At 41.8% G+C, this 24,486-nt stretch overlaps 1 protein-coding gene, 1 long non-coding RNA gene and 1 pseudogene across 2 annotated transcripts in view; 2 read left to right on the top strand and 1 right to left on the bottom strand.

Annotated features, from left to right (window-relative positions):
• LOC113121849 (uncharacterized) overlaps positions 1 to 24,486 on the bottom strand; it is a 1,077,549-nt gene that overhangs the window by 774,243 nt on the left and 278,820 nt on the right. The window contains 2 exon segments of the mRNA XM_033325771.1: positions 14,234 to 14,688; positions 14,691 to 16,091. Coding sequence (XP_033181662.1) covers positions 14,234 to 14,688; positions 14,691 to 16,091 — 1,856 coding nt within the window.
• Positions 1 to 24,486, top strand: part of LOC113121924 (uncharacterized) — a 308,641-nt gene that overhangs the window by 140,172 nt on the left and 143,983 nt on the right. The gene's annotated exons all lie outside the window — the stretch shown is intronic.
• Positions 1 to 24,486, top strand: part of LOC113121854 (uncharacterized) — a 957,344-nt pseudogene that overhangs the window by 819,226 nt on the left and 113,632 nt on the right.

Genomic DNA, 24,486 nt, shown 5'->3' with positions numbered 1-24,486 from the left:
TCTGTTTATTAGTGAAGGCCAAAAGAAAGAAATCCTTCCATTAAAGTGATAGTTTGGTTTGCACAGATTAAAGCTTCATCCAGCTCAGGACTGTTTGGATTATTAGAGCATTAGAAGGTTTTTTAAGGGAGCTAATGTTGGGATTAAATCATTTCTCCAAGAATCAAATGTCTGATCACTTCCCTTTATTTTGTTCCATATCCATATGTCTGACAAAAGGAGATGTGATGTCTGTCTGTCATCTCATTGTTTCTGCCAAATCCAGATATTTTTTGTTGTCAAAAATCCTAGTAATTGTACAATAGTAATATCTCAGGGTGGAACAATATCACAAACACCAGCCACAATACGTATCGCGGTCCTCTCACGCCTCCTGCTGCCCAATGTTGTAGTGTTGAGATCGCAGAACCCCCGGACACATTTAAGTCTCCTGAGTGGGAACATTGTGGTTTTCCAGTGGAGTCCACCAATGGACTGTGTGTCGGAGACAAAGCGCAGACCATCTCTCCAAGCTGTTTCCCAAAACTTCCTTATCCGACAGGAAACACTTCTAATATGTGAAGCAAAAGCCAAACTGGTGGAGGAGCTGAGCGATGCAAAGTTCATTGCTTTAACTAGGGATGGGTGGACCTCCTGTGCAGCTCAGTCCTTCATCAGGATCACGGTGCACCACGTTACGGACAACTGGGTCATTGCACATCCTGTTCTTCAGACACGTGCTGTCTATGAAAGCCACACAAGTGATGATCTGTGGGAAATACTACAGGGAGCTGCAGCAGATGGAAAATCCACTATTCCTGTGACAACACATGACGCTCCAAATGTTGTTGATGCAGTTGAAGCAGCCGGATTCTCAGCAAATATTGGATGTTCTGCTCACACAGTTAATCTGGCACCACACAAGGGAATGGGCCTTAACCAGATGTTGCCAAAGGTGGTCAGCACTACTGCTGCAGCAGAACTTAAGGACCAACAGGAGATGCTCCGACCGCCTCCACACAAGCTGATTCAGGATGTTCCCACCAGGTGGAACTCAAGCTATGACAAAGCTTGAGCGCTACCTTGAACAACAGGCTGCTGTTTTCTCAGCACTTCCAGACAGGAGTGTTAAGAGGAACATAAAGGACATTGTTCCTCTGTCTGATGAAGATGGAAAAGTAGCTGAGGACATCATTCAGGTTCTTAAACCACTGAACATGGTCCCAGCTCTGTTGAGCACAGAACAGCTGCCAACAGTTTCAGTGATAATGCCACTGAAACACACCATCCTGGAGTCTATGAAAGTTAGTGACACAGCTCCAACAGTTGGTAAAGATGTCAAATCTGCCATTTTGTCTGACTTCATGAAAACAAACCCAGAATCTGACTCAATACTTGTGCACTTTCTTCATATGAGCACTACACTTGACCCACGTTTGAGGTCTCTGCCTTTTCTTGATGAGACCATGAGCAGCAACATCTTTAACAGCCTGATGGAGAAGATTCTGGAAAACAATCCCCAGCAGGTATTTTTGGGTTTGAATCCAAACTTTATTGAATCAATTCAATTTGACCCAAACTATTTAGTTTCCCATAGTCCTGCAGTGCATATTACCAGTAGACATGTCCTGTGAGAACCACTTTACAAATACAATATATATGGAGATTGTTTTCATTCAATTTCAGCATTTAACTCTAAACAGAAACTGAGATCATCAGAAATGAGCATCACTATGTTTGTTTTTCAATATTAACTTGAAACTATTTTGTGTCTTTGTCCTTGTTGGGCCCAGGCCTCACAGGAGCAGGTAGAAGTTCTTGGTTTTAACTGTCCAGAAGTTGATGGAGAAGTCCCCCCTCAAATCTCCTCTTCTCTCTCACCTTTCCTTCCTGGATCCAAGGAAAATGGCCTTCAAAGATGCAGGTGTCGGAATAACTAAGTTCTGGAAGGCTTTGACAAACCTTGTGCATGTCCACCGTGTAAATGAAGAAGACTGTGACGACTTAATTCGACTCTACGGTCAATTCATAGATGAGATCGTGCTGCTTCAGAGTTCACAGTTTTCCCACTTGGATCCATACGCAGACAGGGTGGACATGTTTTTTGAATTTGAAGTTAACCAAGGTGTGGGAACCCTGTTTATAAAGCTGGATGTGGACCTGAGTCTGGACCTGGACCTGAGTCTAAAGCAGAAATCTGGGACTAACCTTTAGTTGCTCACCACAACTGTTGTTGCTACAAATCCTGTTCATGTTGTTCTGAGTGTAATGTAAAGATGATGATTTTAACCTTTGACCCTTTTGAGGCTGAGATTAAAACTAGGAGGGGCTAGAAACTAAATTTAGATCAGACCAGATTATTGATGAGATGGGGCTGGGTTTAGGACTAGAGGGGACTAGATTTAGGACCACAGGGGATCAGGCACAGGGTTTGTGGGTAAACAAAGACCAGATTGTGGCTGCAGAAAAGCCTCCAGAGGATCAGAGGAAATAACTGTTGTTTCAGTGTTTGTCTCCTGGTCCAGGCTCCAGTTTGATGTAGAACAGGATTTAGTCTTTATCTGGATCCACTTTAGCTTCCACACAGACCTCACTAGTCTGAGTTCTGTCTGTAGAACATACAACTGTAATTCAGAATATTTCTGTTTTGTAAGACAACATGAAATCATCCTTTGTTGTGCGACCTTTATCCTGGTTCAGGTTGTGACAACACTTTAAAGTCATATTGTCTGCACTTTTTAACCCCAAATCTGGGTTTTATCTGTCCACATGTCATGGACCATCAGTCTGTGGAGATTCTCAGTCGTCCAGGGGAAGTTATCTAGAGGTTGAGTCCTGGCAACTGGACTTTTCAGTGTCAAGATAAACTGGAGGTTCCAGTCCAGCTTTTTCTCAGACGGATGAAGCCACTTGGATGGGCGTTGAAATGTTTCGACCTAAAAACTCAAAGTCCAGTTGCCAGGACTCAACCTCTAGATATGTACCATAACTCAAGAATCACTAATTACTGGAAACCAGTGTTGCCAACTCGTCAGTAAGAACAGTAGCTATTGGCTGTCCTAGAAGTCGTCAGGTGACGTCATCACCTAATTTGCATAAGGTCGTGGCCCGTGCTGTAATTGTGATGGACGCTTTGACCAACTTCAGACATGGAAAGAAAGAGACAACTGTGATTCTTTATAAGAAATAAGGGACAGTCCAAATATTTGTACTGGGCCATATGATGGAGGACGACGGCCTGCAGCTAATAAGTTCTCAGAAATAATTACATTTGTCTTGCTTCACCTATTTATCTCCATCCTCTAGAAAGAATTGAATGTCATCAAAATGTCATCAGGCTGAGTAAATTGTACCATTATAGAAATGTGACTGCACAAGGAACGTAGTAATTTAGGAGGTGAAAATACTGTGAAGGTTCATACATGGGCCTACAAAAGGCAGGAAGTTCATCAGAGGAATCATCATGAAGAAACTATAACAGCTGAACGTCTATGAAACGTCAGTCCATAAAGCATTTTAAACAAAGGCACTTAGCTACATTTGGAAACTACATTTTATTGGAACCATGAATGAACGAAAATGCTGATTTTTCAATGAATAAAAACTTAGAGAGTGTGGGCTGCTTCTGGATTTGGAACTGCTTCAATAATGAGGTCCAAGTTTAAGAACCCGTTAGGACTCAAACTATTTCTTACAACAATACAAATAAAAACTATTTTCTCTCTCTCTCTATTTACCAGCATTAAGTTAAAATGGTGAAACATGTTTTCCTGCCTTGCTGGATCTCGGGCTCAATGATCCATCATTTGTTTGCATTTGCCCAAACCGATTTAGAAAAATCAGAATCATTTGCAGTCGGGAGGGACCGGGCCTGTGGCTTTGGGACGGAGAGGGACGGGTGTTAGCCCGAGTCCTGCCTGCACCTCGCGGGAGCGCACTTCACCAAAGAGAAAACTCCCAACCAATAAACTCAGAGACAAAGTGTTTACAGGCCTAAGTTTCTGTTTTCGGGTTTATCAGCAATGAGAACAGATCCAGCCTAATTGGAGTCTGTGAATGTTTCATGTCACCTGTGTTTTATTGGGCTAAACTCTGTTTTAAGTCGTGTTTCCTCGTTAAGACTCAGGATTTGTTTTCCAAAGGCTGCTGGTTGTTAAGAAAAGCTTTATAGACTGATCCTCATGGTGGAATGAGGTTTTTAGGGAGGACCACTGGATGGTTGGGGTCAAATTCACATGTAAATATAAAACACATGGGACCTGTTCAGTCTAAGTGCCAGGGACAGATCGTCACTATGAGACTGGATGTCATCATTCCAAATACCGAAGTGAAACGACAAGAGGGCAGAAGACAGAACTTGGACGAAAAGCGTCAAAGTATCTTTTAGAAGGTTGGTATCATTTAGGGCAGCGCCAGCATCCTAACTGAAGTGATGCATCGAAGGACTTTTGATGGACTGTGGTCCATAAATAAGTCCATACTATTGAAAACAGTCCATCATCTTGTTAAACTGCTAGTCATTTAAATGTCATGTCAAACTACCAGTATAGGTTCACTTTACTGCTAACACATATAGCTAGGGAGGCAGGCCCCATATCAGAACCCTTAAATATAAACATTAAGAGAACATCAACTTTATCAGTCCCTGAAGGAGCACTCAGGTTAGGTGTCACATTAATTCACATGTCAATGACTGTTACCATTAAAAATAATCTGTTATTAATTAGCTGCCCCTTTACTAACATTTGGAAAAAGGGCAGGTTTTGGCCTTGGCCAGTCATTTCCAGTGGGGACATGTCACAGGTTCAGTTTTTTCCAACACGTCTTCTAGGAGGACGTCTTTACTATATTAAGGGACCGGACAGGGACGTAAGAGCAAAAGTGGTTTGTGGTGTTGAGGAAGCCGACGCCACTTTTGCTGCATTTCCTGACAGCCCAGCAGGAGGTCACAGTGGCCAGAAAAAGACCAGAGGTGCCATTTCAAAACGTTCCTTCTGGCCTGGAAGGACCAGGGACATGGACAGATGGGTAAGAATGCACTTTATTATTTCCAAATCAGTCATTTCACCCACTAGTTCATGAATCATTTCATGAGTTCTGATGTATTTGAACACATAACCAGACTGAAGGACATTTGGTGCTTGTGTGGGACATTGCAGTCCAATGGAGTCAGTCATTAAATGTTCCCCAGCACATTATCTTTAAGTGACTGCATCATAGTGTCAGCTGAGACTAAATGAGTTGGCAACCATTGGCAATGAGGGTTGGCAAACTGTACCAGACATAATATGTTAGAGTCCCAGTTTGCTGTTGTTCTGACCTCATCATGCATCTATGTTTTATACAGGTGTCAGAATGGATGGTGTGCCAGTCAGCCCAGCACATGATAAAGCAGGAGGTTCAGTTCACTCCTATGAAGGTGTTCATGTTTCTATCAGATATATTGTTACTGTGAGACATGGTCAGATGGTCCCGATGCCCCGATACCTGTGCACAGCTTAAACACATTGTGTTAGACAGGTTTGGATCTAAACTATGAGACAGGCATTTCACTTTATCTCAGCATGTCTGAAAGTGACTGAGTGAGGGAGCTATTGAGACGAGCCACCTCAGTCTAAAACTATATTGTGTATCAGCTGTTATGAAGAGCTTTGACTCCATCATTTGGAACCTAAGAGCATCCTGACAGTAGCCCAGAGTCAGTCCAGACCAGAGCTGAGTCTAAACCATGAATCACATGTGTTCTTCCAATTGTTTTGAATTTTCAGGTGACGCAGCCTTTGGAGCTTGTTGGGATGGACCTGACTGGCAGGTTGGCTGAAACCAAAAGTGTCTATCAATATGTGTGTGATGACTGACTACTACACTAAATGGCCACAAGCCTGTCCTCTGCAGTCAAAGGTGCAGAAGAGGTTACACAACAAATTCTAAAGTTTGTGGATCAGTTTGAGGCACCAAAACGCATTTGGACAGACCAGGGGAGCGAATCTGTAAATGCGGTAAAAGGCAAAGGCAAATGTATTAGTATAGCACCATTCATACACTACGCAACTCAAAGTGCTTTACAAGGCAGATAGTTCCATTAAAAGTCTGGAAAAGAGCATCTGAAAACAAAGACATTTAACATCAAATACATTTAGATCAAATAAAGTCAATTCAAATAAGATGTCAAAGCACATTAAGGAAACAAGGAGGAACAATTATTTGAAGGCAGCAGGAAACAACAGGGTTTTCAGTCCTGGTTTGAATGAGCTGACAGTTGGAGCAGACCTCAGGTGTTCAGGAAGTTTGTTCCACAGGTGAGGAGCATAGTGACTGAATGCTGCTTCACTTTGTTTGGTTCTGGTTCATCTCTATCTGCACCACACAGGCCTTGATGTGTATTTCAAGCTGACAGGCCAGAAGACATTTTAGCAGCTTGTTGATCCACATTCAACCAGAATTAGTTCTTTTTTATGACAAATGTAAATGAAAATGGTTTAATTTGCCCCTGACTAATAATTGATTAGTAAATTATCAAAGTTTCTTTGATGCTGGACATTAACACAAACAACCTGTGGGTTTCCAGGTGGTAGAAAATCTCTCCCCTCTAACATTACAAACTTCTCTGGAAGACTCTTTGACTCTTTGACCTCTCACCTTTTGGAAAAACGCTGCAGCAAACGTGTCCAGGAATCTGCAGCTGCAGACTGTCTGGAGCATCGAGGAGGAAAACTGGATTAATGACTCAGCAACATTTATAGATTTGCTGCAGAGAATATGGATTATTAGAAGGTGAGAAATGACCCTTTGCTACTGTAGCACCAACATTTCTCACCGTGAACCTTATATAAGAAATTACCAACATATGAGCAGGAATAAAATAAAGATACACACCAGGCAACTGGTCAAAAAGCTGCTTTAAGTGTTGAATTATTGCTGATTTAATAAATCACTAAATCACTAATCAAGAATATGATTCTGATTCTTAAGTTTCTTTGAGTTGACAAAATGCCAAAATGACCTTCATGTCCCTGTGAGAGCCGTCTCAGGCATATTCTGGTAAACCAGAGCCAGCACTGTCAGCCTGAAACACTGTGTCATATGAGGACATTACACTGCACTAATGAGCTGGAACAATTAGCTGCTCACACTAGAGAGTTTAATTGAACAGTTACCAAGATGAGAAAGGTCTTTCTCACACACACACACACACACACACACACACACACACACACACACTCCTGGAGCAGCCATTCACACTAGAGGTGCTTGAACAATGGCCTCCTGTAGTAATGACTTAAGAAACTGAGTTTTCTGTGTTGGCCTGATACCCTGAGATATTTCCTGGCTGTTGAACACACAACACTCAGGCCTCTTCACAGGAGAAACTGCTCCTGAGGACTTTCAATGGATGGCCCCTGGCAGTGTGTGTGTGTGTGTGTGTGTTTAGTGTTGATGTTGTACGGTACAAGTGTGTGTGATTTGTCTTGTGCACTTGATAAAAAGATGAAATGACACTTTTATAGGAGCCTGCTGTTGGCTCACTGTCACACTACACAGAGCAATAAAGTGCTTTGATTGGCTAAAGCTCAGACTAGTTATTGATTCATTGATCGATTTGTTGATCTGCTCATCTGGCAAATTATCTTGATGGTCAAAGCTGAACTGTTATTCAGGAGAAATCTCCATGAGACATCATTTTAACTTCAATCATGATTTCATTTATTTCCTATTAGAGAGACTAACTACCTTCACTGCTTTAAGTGTTTTTATTATGGTGCTTTAACATTTTTCATCCTGACAGACTCAACTCAGTGAAACCAACTTGTATAAAAGCTTTAAACCAACTGACTGTTGTGCTGAACATATACTATAAAATTACAAGAACAGAACAGACACATAAGGTGATGTGGTTAGAAGTGACAGACGCATCCCAAACATCACGCGTCTGATTTACAGTCAGTATGTTTATTTCTCCATGACACAGTCTCCATTGTTTCTGTGGAAGGATTCCTACCACAGGTCCAGTGGATCCAGAACATCCATGTACATGTACAGATTTCCATAAACCCCAACACTGCAGTGAAATGTCACAGCAACAGAAACAGCAGAAAACTACAGACAAAGAAGTTGGACCCGCTACAATAAGACCAGGACTCAGCTGGTCTAAATGCTGAAATGCTGTTTATTTGGCTGTAAGCAGGAAGTCAGAGCAGGTGCTGAGGCTGGAAAACTCCTCACTCAGTGATCTGTAAATCCTTTTCTCTGTAGGTCTCGGGGTCGGCCGCCTTCCTCTGAGCTGCTGGAGGAAAATCAGGAAACTGTCAGAAAACCTGGATTAGTTCATTATAGTGAGGCTGTTTTGTTCTGAATGGACTTTCTCTTTGGAAATAACTAGTTTTCCATTCAAATGTTTACATACATGTTTTTCTGTGACGCATTTCTTTGAAATCATGTTCTGGATTTTGGTTTATCGTGTTGTTTTCATACATATTAAAAATACACATCAAGTGAAAAATAGGACTTCAAATTATTGAGCTGTGGACCTATGTGCTATTTTGATTTAGCATCTGACATTAAAGGTGTTATATGTCCTATATAATTCAAGAAGACAGGCACCCTGGTCCCCCAACAGATCAGCAGTCTATCAATTCAATTCAATTCAATTCAATTTATTTGTATAGCGCCAAATCACAATACAAATCATCTCAAGGCACTTTACAAAAACTAAAACTAAAAACCCAACAATTCCCTTATGAGCAGCACTTGGCGACAGTGGAGAGAAAAAACTCCCTTTAACGGAAGAAAAAAACCTCCAGCAGAACCGGGCTCAGTTTGGGCGGCCATCTGCCTCGACCGGTTGGGGTGAGTGGATAGAGCAGAGAGAAAAGAACAGCAACAATAAACAACAAATAGACACTGCAGGTTGGTGGGACCAGTAACTGCACATCAGCGACATACAGCTCCAGGACCAGGGACACCTGCAGAAGGTACAGACAGAACAGAGAGAGAGGGAGAGAGCACAAACTAGGGGAGAGAGAGAGCACAAGGTTAGTGACATTCAATGGTGGAATATACATGAGGTGGGAGGAGAGAAGAGAGGGGACGGGAAGGGAAGGGGGGGTTAGGGTAGGGGAGCTCAGTGCACCGATGGTCCTTGGGCAGTCTAGGCCTATAGCAGCATAACTAAGGGATGGTTCAGGGTTGCCTGAAGCCAGCCCTAACTATATGCTTTGTCAAAGAGGAAGGTTTTAAGTCTAGCCTTAAAAGTACAGAGAGTGTCTGCCTCCTGAACCCAGGCTGGGAGCTGGTTCCACAGGAGAGGAGCTTGATAGCTAAAGGCTCTGCCTCCCATTCTGCTTTTGAGAACTCTGGGAACCACAAGTAGGCCTGCACTCTGAGAGTGAAGTGGTCTATTGGGATAATATGGTACTATGAGGTCTTTGAGGTATGAAGGAGCTTGATTATGAAGGGATTTGTATGTGAGAAGAAGGATTTTAAATTCTATTCTATATTTTACAGGGAGCCAATGAAGAGAAGCCAATATAGGAGAAATATGATCTCTCTTGCTAGTTCCTGTCAGGACTCTGGCTGCGGCATTCTGGATTAATTGGAGGCTTTTTATTGAGATACTGGGACATCCAGATAGTAATGAGTTACAGTAATCTAGCCTTGAGGAAACAAATGCATGGACTAGTTTTTCTGCATCATTTTGAGACAAGATGTTCCTAATTTTGGAAATGTTGCTCAAGTGAAAGAATGCAGTTCTAGAGATTTGTTTTATGTGTGAGTTAAAGGACATGTCCTGGTCAAAAATAACTCCAAGGTTTTTTACAGTAGTGCTGGAGGCCAGGGCTATGCCATCTAGAGTAGCTATAATTTTAGAAAAGTTATTTCTGAGATTTTTTGGCCCAAATATAACGACTTCTGTTTTCTCCGAGTTTAAAAGTAAAAAGTTACTGGTCATCCAGGCCTTTATGTCAGTTAGACACTCTTGAAGTCTGTTTAACTGGTTTGTGTTAACAGGTTTAATAGATAGATATAACTGAGTGTCATCCGCATAGCAGTGGTAATTAATAGAGTACTTCCTAATGACATATCCTAAAGGAAGCATGTACAGGGTGAACAGAATCGGTCCTAGCACGGAGCCTTGTGGAACTCCATAACTAACTTTTGTTCGTGTGGAAGGTTCATCATGGACATGAACAAACTGGAATCTGTCCGATAAATAGGATTGGAACCACTTTAACGCTGTTCCTCTGATACCAATCACATGCTCCAGTCTCTGTAATAAGATGTTGTGGTCAATGGTGTCGAATGCAGCACTAAGGTCTAGGAGGACAAGTATCGAAACAAGTCCATTATCTGAGGCTAAGAGAAGATCGTTGGTAACTTTCAACAGTGCTGTTTCTGTACTATGATGTGCTCTAAATCCTGATTGAAAATCTTCAAATAGTTCATTCCTGTGTAAGTGGTCTGATAGCTGCTTAGCAACAGCTTTTTCTAGGATTTTAGAAATAAATGGCAGGTTGGATATTGGTCTATAATTAGCCAAGACTCCTGGATCAAGACTAGGCTTTTTGAGTAAAGGTTTGATTACTGCAGTCTTAAAGGCCTGTGGTACGTAGCCTGATACTAGAGATAAATTTACCAAGTCCAATAAAGATGGGTTCATTAATGGCAGGGTGCCTTTAAGCAGTCTAGTCGGGATGGGGTCTAAGAGACATGTTGATGATTTAGATGAAGCAACTACTGATGTAAATTCAGAGAGATCTATGGGAGAGAAGCAGTCTAAACATAACTGAGGTCCTACAGATGATTCAAGAGCTACTGTAGTAGAAGATTCATTTATTGCAGGTATAGGAAGCATCTGCTGAATTTTATCTCTAATAGCATCTAGGGGGCATTACCGCCACCCCCGAGCAGGAACATGGACATAGACAGGGTCCAAACAAACCTTATCTCTGCTAGAACCAGTTTTGTTTTGTACTGAAACTTAGAATTTATTAATAATCCATCCATCATCTAGACCCCCTTAGTCCTAACCAGGGTCCCAGGGATCTGCTGGAGCCTATCCCAGCTCTCTTTGGGTGAAGGGCAGGGGTCCACCCTGGACAGGTCCCCAGTCCATCACAGTTATTAATAATCTGATAATCCCTCTCGGATCATTAGCACCGGTAAAGGAAATGACCAATGAAAAGGAGTGAGCCAATCATGAACCAGGAGCCGTGCGCAGTGGGCGTGGCCGTCAAATCACCGCCATTTAAATCCTGCGCGCCAGGTGATCAGGTGTTCGTCAAGTCCGCCGCAGAAACACGCAGCCCGCTGAAGCCGCGCAACTAAAACACGAACCTTTTCTCCTTCGGCTAGTGGTGGGCAAGTGAAGCCTCATGAAGCACTGAGGCTTTCCTAACAATTGTGCTGAAAAAGATTCAAAGCTTCGAGACTTCAGTGACGGTGACATCTGGTGGACAACTGAAGCCATAGCAACCTCTAAAGAGCACGAATGAAGCACTGGCACTGTTTCAATCCCATGACAGCTGTTGTAGCTGATTTATAGTGTGTGTGTGTGTCTGGTGTGAGAGAGTGTGGTTGGTTGATTACCTGCACACCTGTGGGCAGTGGGAGAGGAAGTTAGATTGAAGTTAGACAGGTGGTTGGGCGGGGAAAATGAGGATAGGAGGAAGCCACATAGGTTTTCAACCATGGTGTGTGGCGTGTTTGGTGGTTTTGACGCGTAGTTTTAACATTTTAATCTTGCTAAGTCAGTATACTGCATTTTTGTTCTTTTGGTTAGTCTTCTTTTGATAATAAAGTGTTAAACGTATATTTTGGCGGACATTGTTTTTTCTTTTTTGACACGAGTTGGAAACGTCTTCCTCTTTTTTCCCTAGTGGCATTTTTTGTTGTTAGATTGCCACTACAACAGCAATAAAAGTTCAGACCCCTTGAGATCAAAATGATCCCAAACTTTAGAACGTCGCTTATTGGTGTGACTCGCCATGAAACTTGCCAAAATACTCTCACTCTCACTCTCCAAATCCTGAAGCAGAATGATGCATGTTATACAGCTGGTATGGCACCAAACCACTCACATCTGTCAAACCTGTCAAGCTGTCATTGGCTCAGAATGCATTGAAACGCCATGAGCCAATGACACACACTGAAAGACTATGAGCCAATGAAAAGCTTCGAAACATTTTGAAGCAATGAAGCGCGAAGCGAAACAGTGATGAGGAAGCTTCGAACGTCATCAGTCACGTGACACTGGTGTTTTGACACAAGCCCCGACACAGCGTTTCGAATCACTCCGCTTCAGGAAGAGTGACACAAGCTCCGAAGCCTCGGTATCATTTGCCCATCACTAATAGTAGTTCACTAGATTGTTTTGTTCCCGGACAGCATGGTGAATGAGTGGTTAGCACTGTTGCCTCACAGCAAGGAGGTTCCTGGTCCGAAACCCTGCAGTGGCCTTTATGTGTGGAGTTTTCATGCTGGTGGGTACTCTGGTTTTGTGATCCCATTTATAGACCACTGTGAAATGAAATACAACTGCAAAATAATGAGCTAACTGCTAAGTGAGGTGAGCTGACTGCATCAGTCATCCAGGCCATGTAGCTCCTTCGGCAGCAACAGAGACTGACTGTTACACACTGAATGTATGTCTGTATAAATATAAACCTAAATATGAATATGAATGCTGCTAAACAGAGAATTGGTGAGATTTTATGTGAAGGGTAGTACACGTGTATGTGGCTTCTAAAACTAATTTTCTCTTAGTAAAACTGTGGAGGAAGTATGTGATAATAAAGACTCACACACCAGAGAAATGTCTTTCTGAGTTTTATTCACACACTTACTGACATCCAGCTACATCAAGTGAGGAAGATCATGTCAGAGTGGGATTTTTACACCACATTTCCCCTTTGAGCATAGCAATAGAGATGGAAAGACAAAAGCCAGTCTTAGACCTATCTCCCACAGTTTCCACCAGAAACTGAGAGGCCAATGACGATCAAAATGCTGGATATTTTCAAGTGTTTTCAAGGGTTAGTTTTGGTCATACAGATAAAAGCAATATATCATTTGAATCTGTAAAGGGTCTAGTTTTAGTTGTATACCCTCATAATTACAACAAAACAATGTGCTTTTGTAAAATAAAGAAAGCAGACAGGGTGCACTGTCTGTCTTCTCTCTCTGTCATCTCTCTTCACAGACACATGAATAAAACAACCAGAATCTCAGTCAATACTTGTCTCATAAAAATAAGAAATATATGGCTTGAAATGTTTTTATTTTAAATGAAACAATTCAAAATAGTCGAAAACAAATCACCACTTTTTTACGTTTTCACCTTTTACGTGAAGTGCGTTTTCCCGTCTCACCACATTAACTATTGTGATCCCGCCTCGTACTGAGCGCACTGTTCATATGGAAATAATCTGAGGTGAGCCAGGTAATTCTGTACATGCCCCTGAGAAATTACATAAAACGCCAAACTTCATCATAGAATTTACTCACCGTTTCTGTGTTTGGATGATGGCAGGCTATGTGGGTGAAGAAGTACTTCATATGTTCCAGACAGCAATGAAGAGTTTACTTTGTCCTCAGAGTACAAACATGACTTAAATGACGAACATTTGGATCCGCATTGTACTGTATTGTATTGTATTGTACTGTATTGTATTGTATTGTACTGTATTGTATTGTATTGTATTGCAGTAATTTCCTCTCATTCACATTCCTGACTGAAAGGGTCATTATGCTGATGTCTCAGGTAAATGACATGACTATTCATGGTCAGACACACTTTCCTGCATATTTCTTTTCTAAACAAAAAGTGTCTTACAAAATTTAAATTAATGTATTGTTTTCAGTGAATGAGTGAACATCACTCACATCATGTTGAAGCAAACACTTTACACTACAAGATGTATTTATTAAAAGTCTTGCAGAATCAATGTTCTGTTTTATGGTCTTATTTCAGTGACTTAAAAATTTCAGTTTTTCACTAACCATGCATAAACACTGTTTGCTCAAAAACACAATCACATATTATTGTAGCCCAGTTTCTGCTGATTAGAGTGTTATCACACTTTAGCCAGTAACATGTTTAAAAGCAACTGAAAAAAGCACAAATGTCAGGGCATGTCAAAACTTGTCCAGGGCCCCAAAACACGCTCAGACCTCAGACGGTTAAGCTATTTGATAGAGACCTTAACCACAGTGGTCAGTTTTGACATTTCTTCTTGGTGTGAATGCGCTGATGGGCTGTTAGAGCACTTGAGCAAAGAAAAAATTTTCCACATTGCTCACACCAGTACGGTTTCTCTCCAGAGTGAATACGCTGATGTGTTTTGAGGTGGCCTAACCATGAGAAGGCTTTTCCACACTGGTCACAGCTATAGGGCTTCTCTCCAGAGTGAATACGCTGATGTGTTTTCAGGTTGCCTAACCGTGAGAAGGCCTTTCCACACTGGTCACAGCTATAGGGCTTCTCTCCAGAGTGAATACGCTGATGTGTTTTGAGGGGGCCTAACCGTGAGAAGGCTTTTCCACACTGGTCACAGCTATAGGGCTTCTCTCCAGAGTGAATACGCTGATGTGTTTTGAGGGGGCCTAACCGTGAGAAGGCTTTTCCACACTGGTCACAGCTATAGGGCTTCTCTCCAGAGTGAATACGCTGATGTGTTTTCAGGTTGCCTAACTGTGAGAAGGCCTTTCCCACTGGTCGCACCAGTGCGGCTTCTCTCCAGAGTGAATACGCTGATGTGTTTTGAGGGGGCCTAACCGTGGGAAGGCTTTTCCACATTGGTCACAGCTATAGGGCTTCTCTCCAGAGTGAATACGCTGATGTACTTTGAGGTGGCCTGACTCTGTGAAGGCTTTTCCACACTGGTCACAGCTATAGGGCTTCTCTCCAGAGTGAATACGCTGATGTTTTTTGAGGTGGCCTGACTCTGTGAAGGCTTTTCCACACTGGTCACAGCTATAGGGCTTCTGTGACGTGTGAATACGCTGATGTTTTTTCAGGGTATTTAAACATGTGAAGGCTTTTCCACATTGGTCACAGCTATAGGGCTTCTCTCCAGAGTGAATACGCTGATGTGTTTTGAGGTGGCCTGACTCTGTGAAGGCTTTTCCACATTGGTCACAGCTATAGGGCTTCTCTCCAGAGTGAATACGCTGATGTGTTTTGAGGTGGCCTGACTCTGTGAAGGCTTTTCCACACTGGTCACAGCTATAGGGCTTCTGTGACGTGTGAATACGCTGATGTTTTTTCAGGGTATTTAAACATGTGAAGGCTTTTCCACACTGGTCACAGCTATAGGGCTTCTCTCCAGAGTGAATACGCTGATGTGTTTTCAGGGTATTTAAACGTGTGAAGGCTTTTCCACATTGGTCACAGCTATAGGGCTTCTCTCCAGAGTGAATACGCTGATGTGTTTTGAGGTGGCCTGACTCTGTGAAGGCTTTTCCACACTGGTCACAGCTATAGGGCTTCTCTCCAGAGTGAATACGCTGATGTGTTTTGAGGTGGCCTGACTCTGTGAAGGCTTTTCCACACTGGTCACAGTTATAGGGCTTCTCTCCAGAGTGAATACGCTGATGTGTTTTGAGGGGGCCTGACTCTGTGAAGGCTTTTCCACACTGGTCACAGCTATAGGGCTTCTCTCCAGAGTGAATACGCTGATGTGTTTTGAGGTGGCCTAACCGTGAGAAGGCTTTTCCACACTGGTCACAGCTATAGGGCTTCTCTCCAGAGTGAATACGCTGATGTGTTTTCAGGTTGCCTAACCGTGAGAAGGCCTTTCCACACTGGTCACAGCTATAGGGCTTCTCTCCAGAGTGAATACGCTGATGTGTTTTCAGGTTGCCTAACCGTGAGAAGGCCTTTCCACACTGGTCACAGCTATAGGGCTTCTCTCCAGAGTGAATACGCTGATGTGTTTTGAGGTGGCCTAACCGTGAGAAGGCTTTTCCACACTGGTCACAGCTATAGGGCTTCTCTCCAGAGTGAATACGCTGATGTTTTTTGAGGTGGCCTGACTCTGTGAAGGCTTTTCCACACTGGTCACAGCTATAGGGCTTCTCTCTAGAGTGAATATGCTGATGTGTTTTCAGGTGACCTAAGTGGGAGAAGGCTTTTTCACACTGGTCACAGTTGTAGGTTTTCTTTCCAGTGTGAACATGCTGATTAATCTCTAAACTCTCCAATGTTGTGAAGGTCTTATTGACTCCTGTTCTTCTTTTCTATTTGTAAAAAAGAAGAAAAAAGCAAAATGGAGAAAAGATATGAAATTACATGATAGAAAAATCCAAAACCATAATTGACATTGACATTTACAACATGTCTATGAAACATGATCATGTAAACTGTGTTTCCCTGGAGTTCTATTTCATTCCAAAGTTGTAAAGTTGTGTTGTGTCTCATCCACATATTTTGTCATTTTTTAAAATTATTTTTCTTAAAACGTGTGCTTGCCTCACCTCAATAGCTTTTCTTAGTATCAACATTTAACTTTTTATCTAGTTTCATTTCTAAACAGTGGACACAACTCTCTGAAGTACAGCACCATATTTAAAGCACTAGCTTAAGTTTGAAATTAAAGAATTTCTCTTAAGTCTAATTTTTTCTCTTACCCAAATTTGGCTTTGAGAAACCACAGAAGTGTCTGGCAACAATTACTTTTAAGTTAGACCAAGTTTTACGACTCAGTGCAACACAGACCCAGGTCTGTCAACCACCACAAGACCAAGAAAATTGACCAATGTAAGAGTGAGTATACCAGCTTGGTGACAAAGACACTCTCAGCCTGCAGCTTAGTTAGCTGAACTTAGTCTTGGAACTCTGACCGATTCCACTCTGAGGACCAAATGGCCTCCGAAGCAGACTTTATTGCCCTGCTCGCATAGTAACTTCAGCAAGCTCCAGGTGATGTCTTGCAGCTAAGTACTCTGTGATGAACAGCTGATGCTCCAAACTACTTTTTCCCCAAATCTTCTTTTAACCTTCTGGGGTTGACGAATGTGCCAGCGAGTTTTGTGGCACCTCATTACAGGTAATGCGGTCCCGCCTTGTACTCTGTTCACTGTTCACATGTAAATAATCTCAGGTGAACCAGGTAAATATGTGCACGCCCCCGAGAAATGACATAAAACGTCAAACTCTCAGCTACAGCTAGTGTGAACAAGATGACATTGACATCATTTGTGAAGTAAACACTTTAGCCTACAACATGCAGGTCTCCAAAGTCTTATGAACCAATGTTCTGTTTGTGTTTTATGGTCTTATTACAGTGACTAAAAAATTGTAGTTTTTCACTAACCATGCATAAACACTTTTTTCTCAAAAACACAATCTTATAAACTTGCTGCTCACATATTTGTCAGGTTATTTGTGCTTTTTTCCTTAGTTTTTTGTAGCATTTGTTTCTGTAGCATTTCTGTTTACCATTTGATCCTTTGTAGCATTTGTATTTTGTCATGATCCGTATTCCTGAGTTCCTGTTTTTTGTCTTATTTTGAAGGATCATGACAGGAACTGGTTTTTGTTGTGTTCTGTTCCCTTTACTTTGCCCCAATTAGTTATTGTTTTCACCTGTGCCTTGTTTTTGTCCCTCACTTTATATACCTTTGTTTAGCCACAGTTTTTTGCTGGGTTGTCTGCTTACAGCTGCTCTCTACTGCCTTTTTTTCCTGAAGAGCCACAGTTCCCTGCCTCAGTAAAATACCCTGTTTTAAGTTAAGTAGTCCAGCTTTGTTCTTGTCTTTTGTAGCCCTTGTTCCTGCTTTGTTCATGTTCCCTGTAGCCCTGCTTTCCTTGTGTTCCCTGTAGTCCTGCCATGTCTCTGTCTCATGTTCATGCTCCCTGTGTGGTCTGGTGCATCTCCCTGAGTGTGTGACCCAGACCCTCATGCCCTGTTGTCCCTGTATCTCATGTTCATGTTCCCTGTGTGGTCTGGTGTGTCTCCTTGAGTGTGTGTGATCCAGATCTTCCTGTCCCCGTAACTCGTGCTTTGTTTTGATTCCCGTGTCCTGGTGTTCCCCAGTTTCCTCTTTTCTGCCTTCCTGCTTTGTTCTGGTTTCTCATTGAAAATAAAGTCTTTTTGTTTAACCCTGAGTACCAGAGTGGGCGTTTCCTTGGTCCGAACTTTAGTTAACCCTGACATATGACTAGTATTTATGTCTGTTTACACTGGAGTACCCCCCCCCCCCCCCTGTACCTACACAAATTCCTTGTGTGTGTGCGCACACACGTTGCAATAAAGCTCATTCTGATTCTAATTCTGATTCTGATTAACAAACAATACCAGTGTGACAACTTTCACACCCGCAACTGGGTGCAAACTGACCGAATCACTACATTCAAAATGAAAACTTTACCACAAAAAAATTATTACTTATTTTAAAAGCTTCCCATGACACTTTCAAAGCAAATGACTTAAGTCACTTGATTCATTAATGTCACAATTTTAATGGACACACTAGAATCTCCCTATGAACACTCCAAAGAAAAAAAATCCACCAATGGTGGACTTGAAATGCCAAACTGATAAAAGTACTGGTCAGATTAGCATAAGTAGAATATCAGACTAGCAACACTCATCCTTAGTAAACTGGCTGGGTAATGGCTCAGACCTGCTTCTAAGCTGTTTTATTCAGGACTGGGTGATGATGCACTGACCATTGACTCTGGCCTCTTTATGAAGCCTTTTCTATCGATTAAGTCCTGAACGCTGAGCTGTTGATCACTGCCAACAGAGGACTGGACCTCCTCGTTACTGCGGTTAAGCCAGCTGCAGTTCTGAAAAGCCACGACTGAAATTTGTGGGTGCGCATATTACTATGATTACGGTAATTTGAGGAACACCATAGAACGCGCTTTCAAAGCACTTTTCATTTTTCTCAGAATTGAGGTAATAAGTTTATGAGATAATTGTCATGTTTCAGTTTTATTTTTTTCAAATTTGCCCTCAAATGGTTCATTTATAGGTCTTTTTTGACAGGTGTTTATTTATTTGAGTAATGAATTTCTGTATTTTTCAGAGGGCTAGAAAAACCGCATTTCTCATCAACAGAAAAAAAACCAATTGCCAGTTCTTATAGGGGACATCCCATACTATATACAGTGCATGCCTCATATGAAAACCTTTTACTGCAGCCTTTTGGAGAAATGTTCCATTATCCTACTTCAGTGTCTGTCGCTCCCAATTGTACTGTATAATTATAATAATAACATTGTAAAACAAAACATACTAGAACTACTAACTAAAGGTCACATAACGAAAGCATAAAACATTGTTTTACAACATATCAAGTCAAAGTACATTTTCCTAGTGTAGTACTGAGGATGACAGTGCCAGTCATCCTCACCAAAAATGGCATTTGCAGGTATGTTAACACAGGTGGGATGATACCATCCATTACACAATGAGCACTGCACCATGATTTCTTTGTTGTGTGCAGGACTACACACTGACAGGAGTTTGCCTAAAATTGGCTTTGCTTGGTTGAGACTCTGAAACACCTGGTGAATTCTGCCCTCATGGAACAGACAATTCTCTGGCCTAAGGTTGCAGCATAGAGGATGTGCAAATGCAACTGCAAACAAGCCACAGTTGCTGCTATTGCTTTGCTGCTGAGCACTAGGAAAAATTACCATGAATAGGTCTTCCTTTGGCCTTCACATCCCCAATAAGGCTTGTGTGGCACTGGTGTCCAACACTGTTGAGAGGCTATTGTGAGGGAAATTTACACCTTGACAGACAAATGTCTGCTACCTCCTTGTGTTAATTCAACAAAGACTTTTGACACGGCTTTGTATTCATTAGGAAGCAGACGAAAAGTCATAGAGACGCTAATTATATTATGAATGCCATCCGGAGGCAGATGATTCGCTGTGGCGACCCCTGAAGGGAGCAGCCGAAAGGAAAAGAAGAAGAAGAAGATGCCATCCTGCCAGCACGACTTACATGTGAGTGACTTATGTGTAAATTAATACTATTCAACTGATATTAAAGCTGATCATTTTCCGTGTTTGCGGTCAATCGGTATTGACCCGTTCTGCAGACCGTATGCTCCGTTGTGACTCTGTTGCTTTGTCTATTAAATTTGCCATCCTTTAACCTGAGATTTGCCTCCAAGTGCTTTTTGCCACGACAGCTATCATGAATGCAAACCTTATTACTACCAGCAAAGATGTTGCTTGCTGTCACCCAATGGTTTCCCCAGTGTGTAACATTCGAATGAGTGGCTTGTTAGGAGTACCCACAATTCCTCCTTTAATACACTAGATAAAAGTTTGGACTGAAATCCATCAGTTTCTGTGTATTCATTTGCAATAACGTGAGAAGCAAAATCAATCTCATCACTGCTGAGCCAATAATCAGGGTGCAGAGTAGAACTAATGGCACTGCCTTTGGGGGCTTGCTGTTTTCTATAAAGTCTACTTGAAGGCAGTTTTTCAGTTGGTCTCTTACCATACCAGCATGGACTAAGGTTCATCTCTTTGCATTTTAGGTGTGTGTAGGTTTGTGTGTCTTTGCATTTGAAGTGTTACCTAATAAGAAGTAATCATTTATTTCTTCTACTTATGAGAACTGGGGTCTTTATTTATACTCTTTAGAAAGAGGAAATACTTTATTTTGTCTGTCTGTCCTGCTGTAAACTCATCTGAAAACAATGATTTGAAAGATAAACTTTAAAGTAAAATATAGAAAACCATTACTCAAATAAACAAACACCTGTCAAACTGGCTTGATCTCAGTTTTCGATCTATTAAGTCCTGAACACTGACCTGCTGATCGCTGGGACCAGAGGACGAGTCGGGCTCGTTGGTCGGGTGGTCTGGGTCGATGAAATCTTGATCTGTGTGCTCTTGATCCTTTATTCCGCTCTTGTATTCGTCCAGTTCGGCACAATCCGGATCCTGATCCTCCTCTTTAGATGCGCCTTTGTTGTGGTCCTGGTCGATAAAATCTGGGTTCTGAGTCTCCTCTTTAATTCCATGTTTGTAGTGGTCCTGATAGACGAAACCTGGGTCCTGGTTCTCCTCTTTAATCTCGGTTTTGTAGTAGTTATCGCTGTTTCCATGCTCTGGTTCTGTTTTTGTCGCCGCCATTTTGAGACGCAAACGTCCCCAGAAGCGGAAGCCCCGCCCCCTTAGTAACCGTTGCTAAGTGTCAGCAGCGTGTGCCTGGGCCTCGATGGGAGTGTTATCAGTGTTTGAGTCACTGTCACAATATCGTGGTGTGGAAATCAATGATGTGTGACAATAGTAAAGTTTGTGGACATTATTTACATTTGTAGACGTGTGATATATATGCAAGAAGGTGTTTATTTTCACATTGGAGTGTGAACTGAATATTTCATTTGGAAACAAAGTGGATTTATGGAAGTGAGAGCTCCACTCTGTGATGATGCTTGTGTGACTGTGGCTATATAGTGTTTTCAGACTTAAACTATGAGGACCACCATGTCCATGGTGTCACTCAAAGGAAACACTGAGGGTTCATGTGATGTGTTTCACTTCCTTCTAGATCCAACACAGATTAGTTGGTGAAGGATTAAACAAATAATAAATCAGATGTTTAAAGGCTGTAAATAAGTCACTGTGTGGGCTGTCAGACTGACATTTACATCATATGTCCCTCAGCATGTCTATAATGTCTGCACCAAATTTTACTCTGACACAAAGCAGTGAGTCCACAGAGCACAGCTGCAACCAACCCCCATCAGGAGGCTCTAGAGCTCTTCACAGCCACTGGATGCTGATAGATCCTTCAGACACAGATGGGCTGAACTGAAAAGGAGAGTGCATAAGAGAGGAGCCCAGACCTTGGATGATCTGGAAAGACTGTGCAAAGAGGAATGGTTAAAGATCCCTCTCTCTGTATTCTCCAACCTTGTGAGATGTTATAGGAGGAGATTAAGTGCTGTCTTGTTGGCAAAAGGGGGGTTGTACGAAGTATTAAGATCAATAATAATAATCAATAATTGTGGCACACATGATTTCATATAAAGTCAATTATTTGTTAATGTTATTTTTGTTTTTTGCTGAATAATTGTACTTCAATTAAAGGTTGGATTTTTCTCATTTTTCTGAATTTTGGTTCTATTTTTAAAAAGAAAATGAATTTATTAGAAGCTTAAAATCCTTAATCCAATCTTAATCATGGAGCCAATAATTGTGGAGGGCACTGTAGGAGTGAGTGTGACTGTGTTCATCTCTACTGTGTTTGTTGGTTCCCTCTCATTCAAATGAGACATGATGTCAGCAGTAACCTAACCTAACTGGAACACACACAGCAACAGTTTTTTCAGTCCTCAAAGTCCACTATGGGTCACGTTAATATAGCGTGTTTATAAATAACAGATCATTCATGAAAGGCTTCAAACCTGCATGGGGCGATCCCAATGGATTCCAAGCCCATCACCTTAACCACTCAGCCAGAACAACTTGCTCATGTACTGAATTTGATTTATTTAAAACAAAAAACAATGTGTTGTTTCTAAGTATTTAACTATTTAATTTTAAAAAGTAATGTTTAATATCAGCCCTCTGATGGTCTGGTGACCTGTCCAGGGTGTAGTCCTGCCTTTCACCCAAAGAGAACTGATCCCAGTTACCCTAATTAGGAATAAGCAGGTATAGATAATGAATATTTAGTATCCAGAAACTGGGCGACTCCTGAGAAACCACTTTAGACATGAGACCAGCATGTTAAAGAAGTGCAGCTCTGAAAAGGAGTTGACAAACATGAATCTTCTTTATGAAACAGGAGCATGTAGGGAGGAGACCAGAAGGGAATCTAAACAGGAACAGTGTGGTCTAAGGTGCCACACTCAAGGTTTTCTTCCTTCCTATGAGCAGGGTATTCTGGTCTCCAGGTGAAGGCGTGGGTTCAAATCCCACTCCTGACAGGTGTTTTCATGTATTTCATATATTGATTTCTACCCTGTACTTTGATAACATTCAATGTCTCTTTGTAAAGTCATTTTCTACTTGAAGATGTACATGTAACAGTAACAACAGTGAATCAGCTGCAAAGATATTCTGCATTAACCTGATAGTCAATTGGCAGAACATAGGTGGATCCAAGTGTAGCACATTTACAGTTAAATGTGTGTTATACACAGCCTGGCTAGCTCAGTCAGTAGAGCATGATATTCTTAATCTCAGGGTTAGGGTTAGGTTTGAGCCCCACTTTGGGTGGTGGTGATTCTACAGGAGAGCTCCATGTGTTGAGAAGAGGTGATGTGACTTCAGGGGGGTAATAGGAGAAGGAGTTTCAGTGTCATTAAATAAACATAGATGAGTGACTGTATCATAAATGACTACAGAATTGCTTCCAAATTCAAACACAGACTAAGTGGAATTTCCACACATAGAACATTATGTCTTCATTATGTAACACAATCTAATTGTGTTAAACAGCTGTACAGCTTTATGTCCCACACTGACATGACATTTGTCACAACATGCTGATTTTCCAAAGTCCACTGGTGCATTTATGTGTTACCAGAAATATCACAGACACTATGTTGTTGTTAATAATCTTCCAAATTGTACTACATGTGCGGCATTAATAATCTTCCAAATTGTACTACATGTGCAGTATTAATAACCTTCCAAATTGTACTATATGTATAGTAGTATAGTATTAATAATTGTATTGCGTATTGTTTATATTCTACTAATTACCCATAACTAATAAAGTCTAATCAGACAAACAGGAAGCGAGACAGCCAATCGGACAGCAAGAGGCGGGTCTTAGAGCAGTTTGGGGTTTGATTGACAGCGGGCAGGGCCAGTCTCTGTGTCGTGCGCTTCATGAGGAGACGACAGGAGGGAAGCCTGAAATGGCAGGTCGTTGTACAGTAGAGAAATGTCTGCCTTTTTACCCAAACAGTGAAATAGTGTTTATCTCAGGACTCTGTCGGGACGCTTTTATGTGCTGCTGCGGATCTCGTCCTGTCTCACTAAGGCGCCCTTATGACCGGAAGTTCTTGACAGGTAAGTGAGTTTTGCCAAGGTTGATGACATGTCTCATAGTGGTCACTACATTTCCAGACTTCATAAATGAAGCAGCGGTTCATCTGAGCTGTGTTCATCAGGGGCTACGTTCAGCAAGCTAGTCGGTAGCTATTAGCCTGATCCCGCTTGGTAAAACGTTTCTTTACAGCCTTTGTATCCATCTCTCGTTACGGGACACGTCCGATGCGATGTCCCTCAAATAATCTGCGTTATTAGATGTAGGTTTGAGTAATATTTTGTAATACCTGAAGTCAGCTCGGACGCCGAGTAATTTACCCGCACTACAAGTCCCGAAATGCATTGCAACCGCTTCCTTTCCCTCAGGTGTAGCGATGAGGACACAGCTGCTCTAAACCCGGATCTTACCCAGTGAGTTTGGGATTAATAAGAAATGAGCGCAGGAAAAGCGAACTGTGAACACTTTTACAAACAGACGAAGAAGAGAGAGTGTTTGGAGGACAAAATGTGGTTTGTGACCGGATTTA

This window comes from Mastacembelus armatus, chromosome 20 (assembly GCF_900324485.2).
Source record: "Mastacembelus armatus chromosome 20, fMasArm1.2, whole genome shotgun sequence".
NCBI lineage: Eukaryota > Metazoa > Chordata > Actinopteri > Synbranchiformes > Mastacembelidae > Mastacembelus > Mastacembelus armatus.
This window is presented reverse-complemented; position numbering and strand designations above follow the sequence as displayed.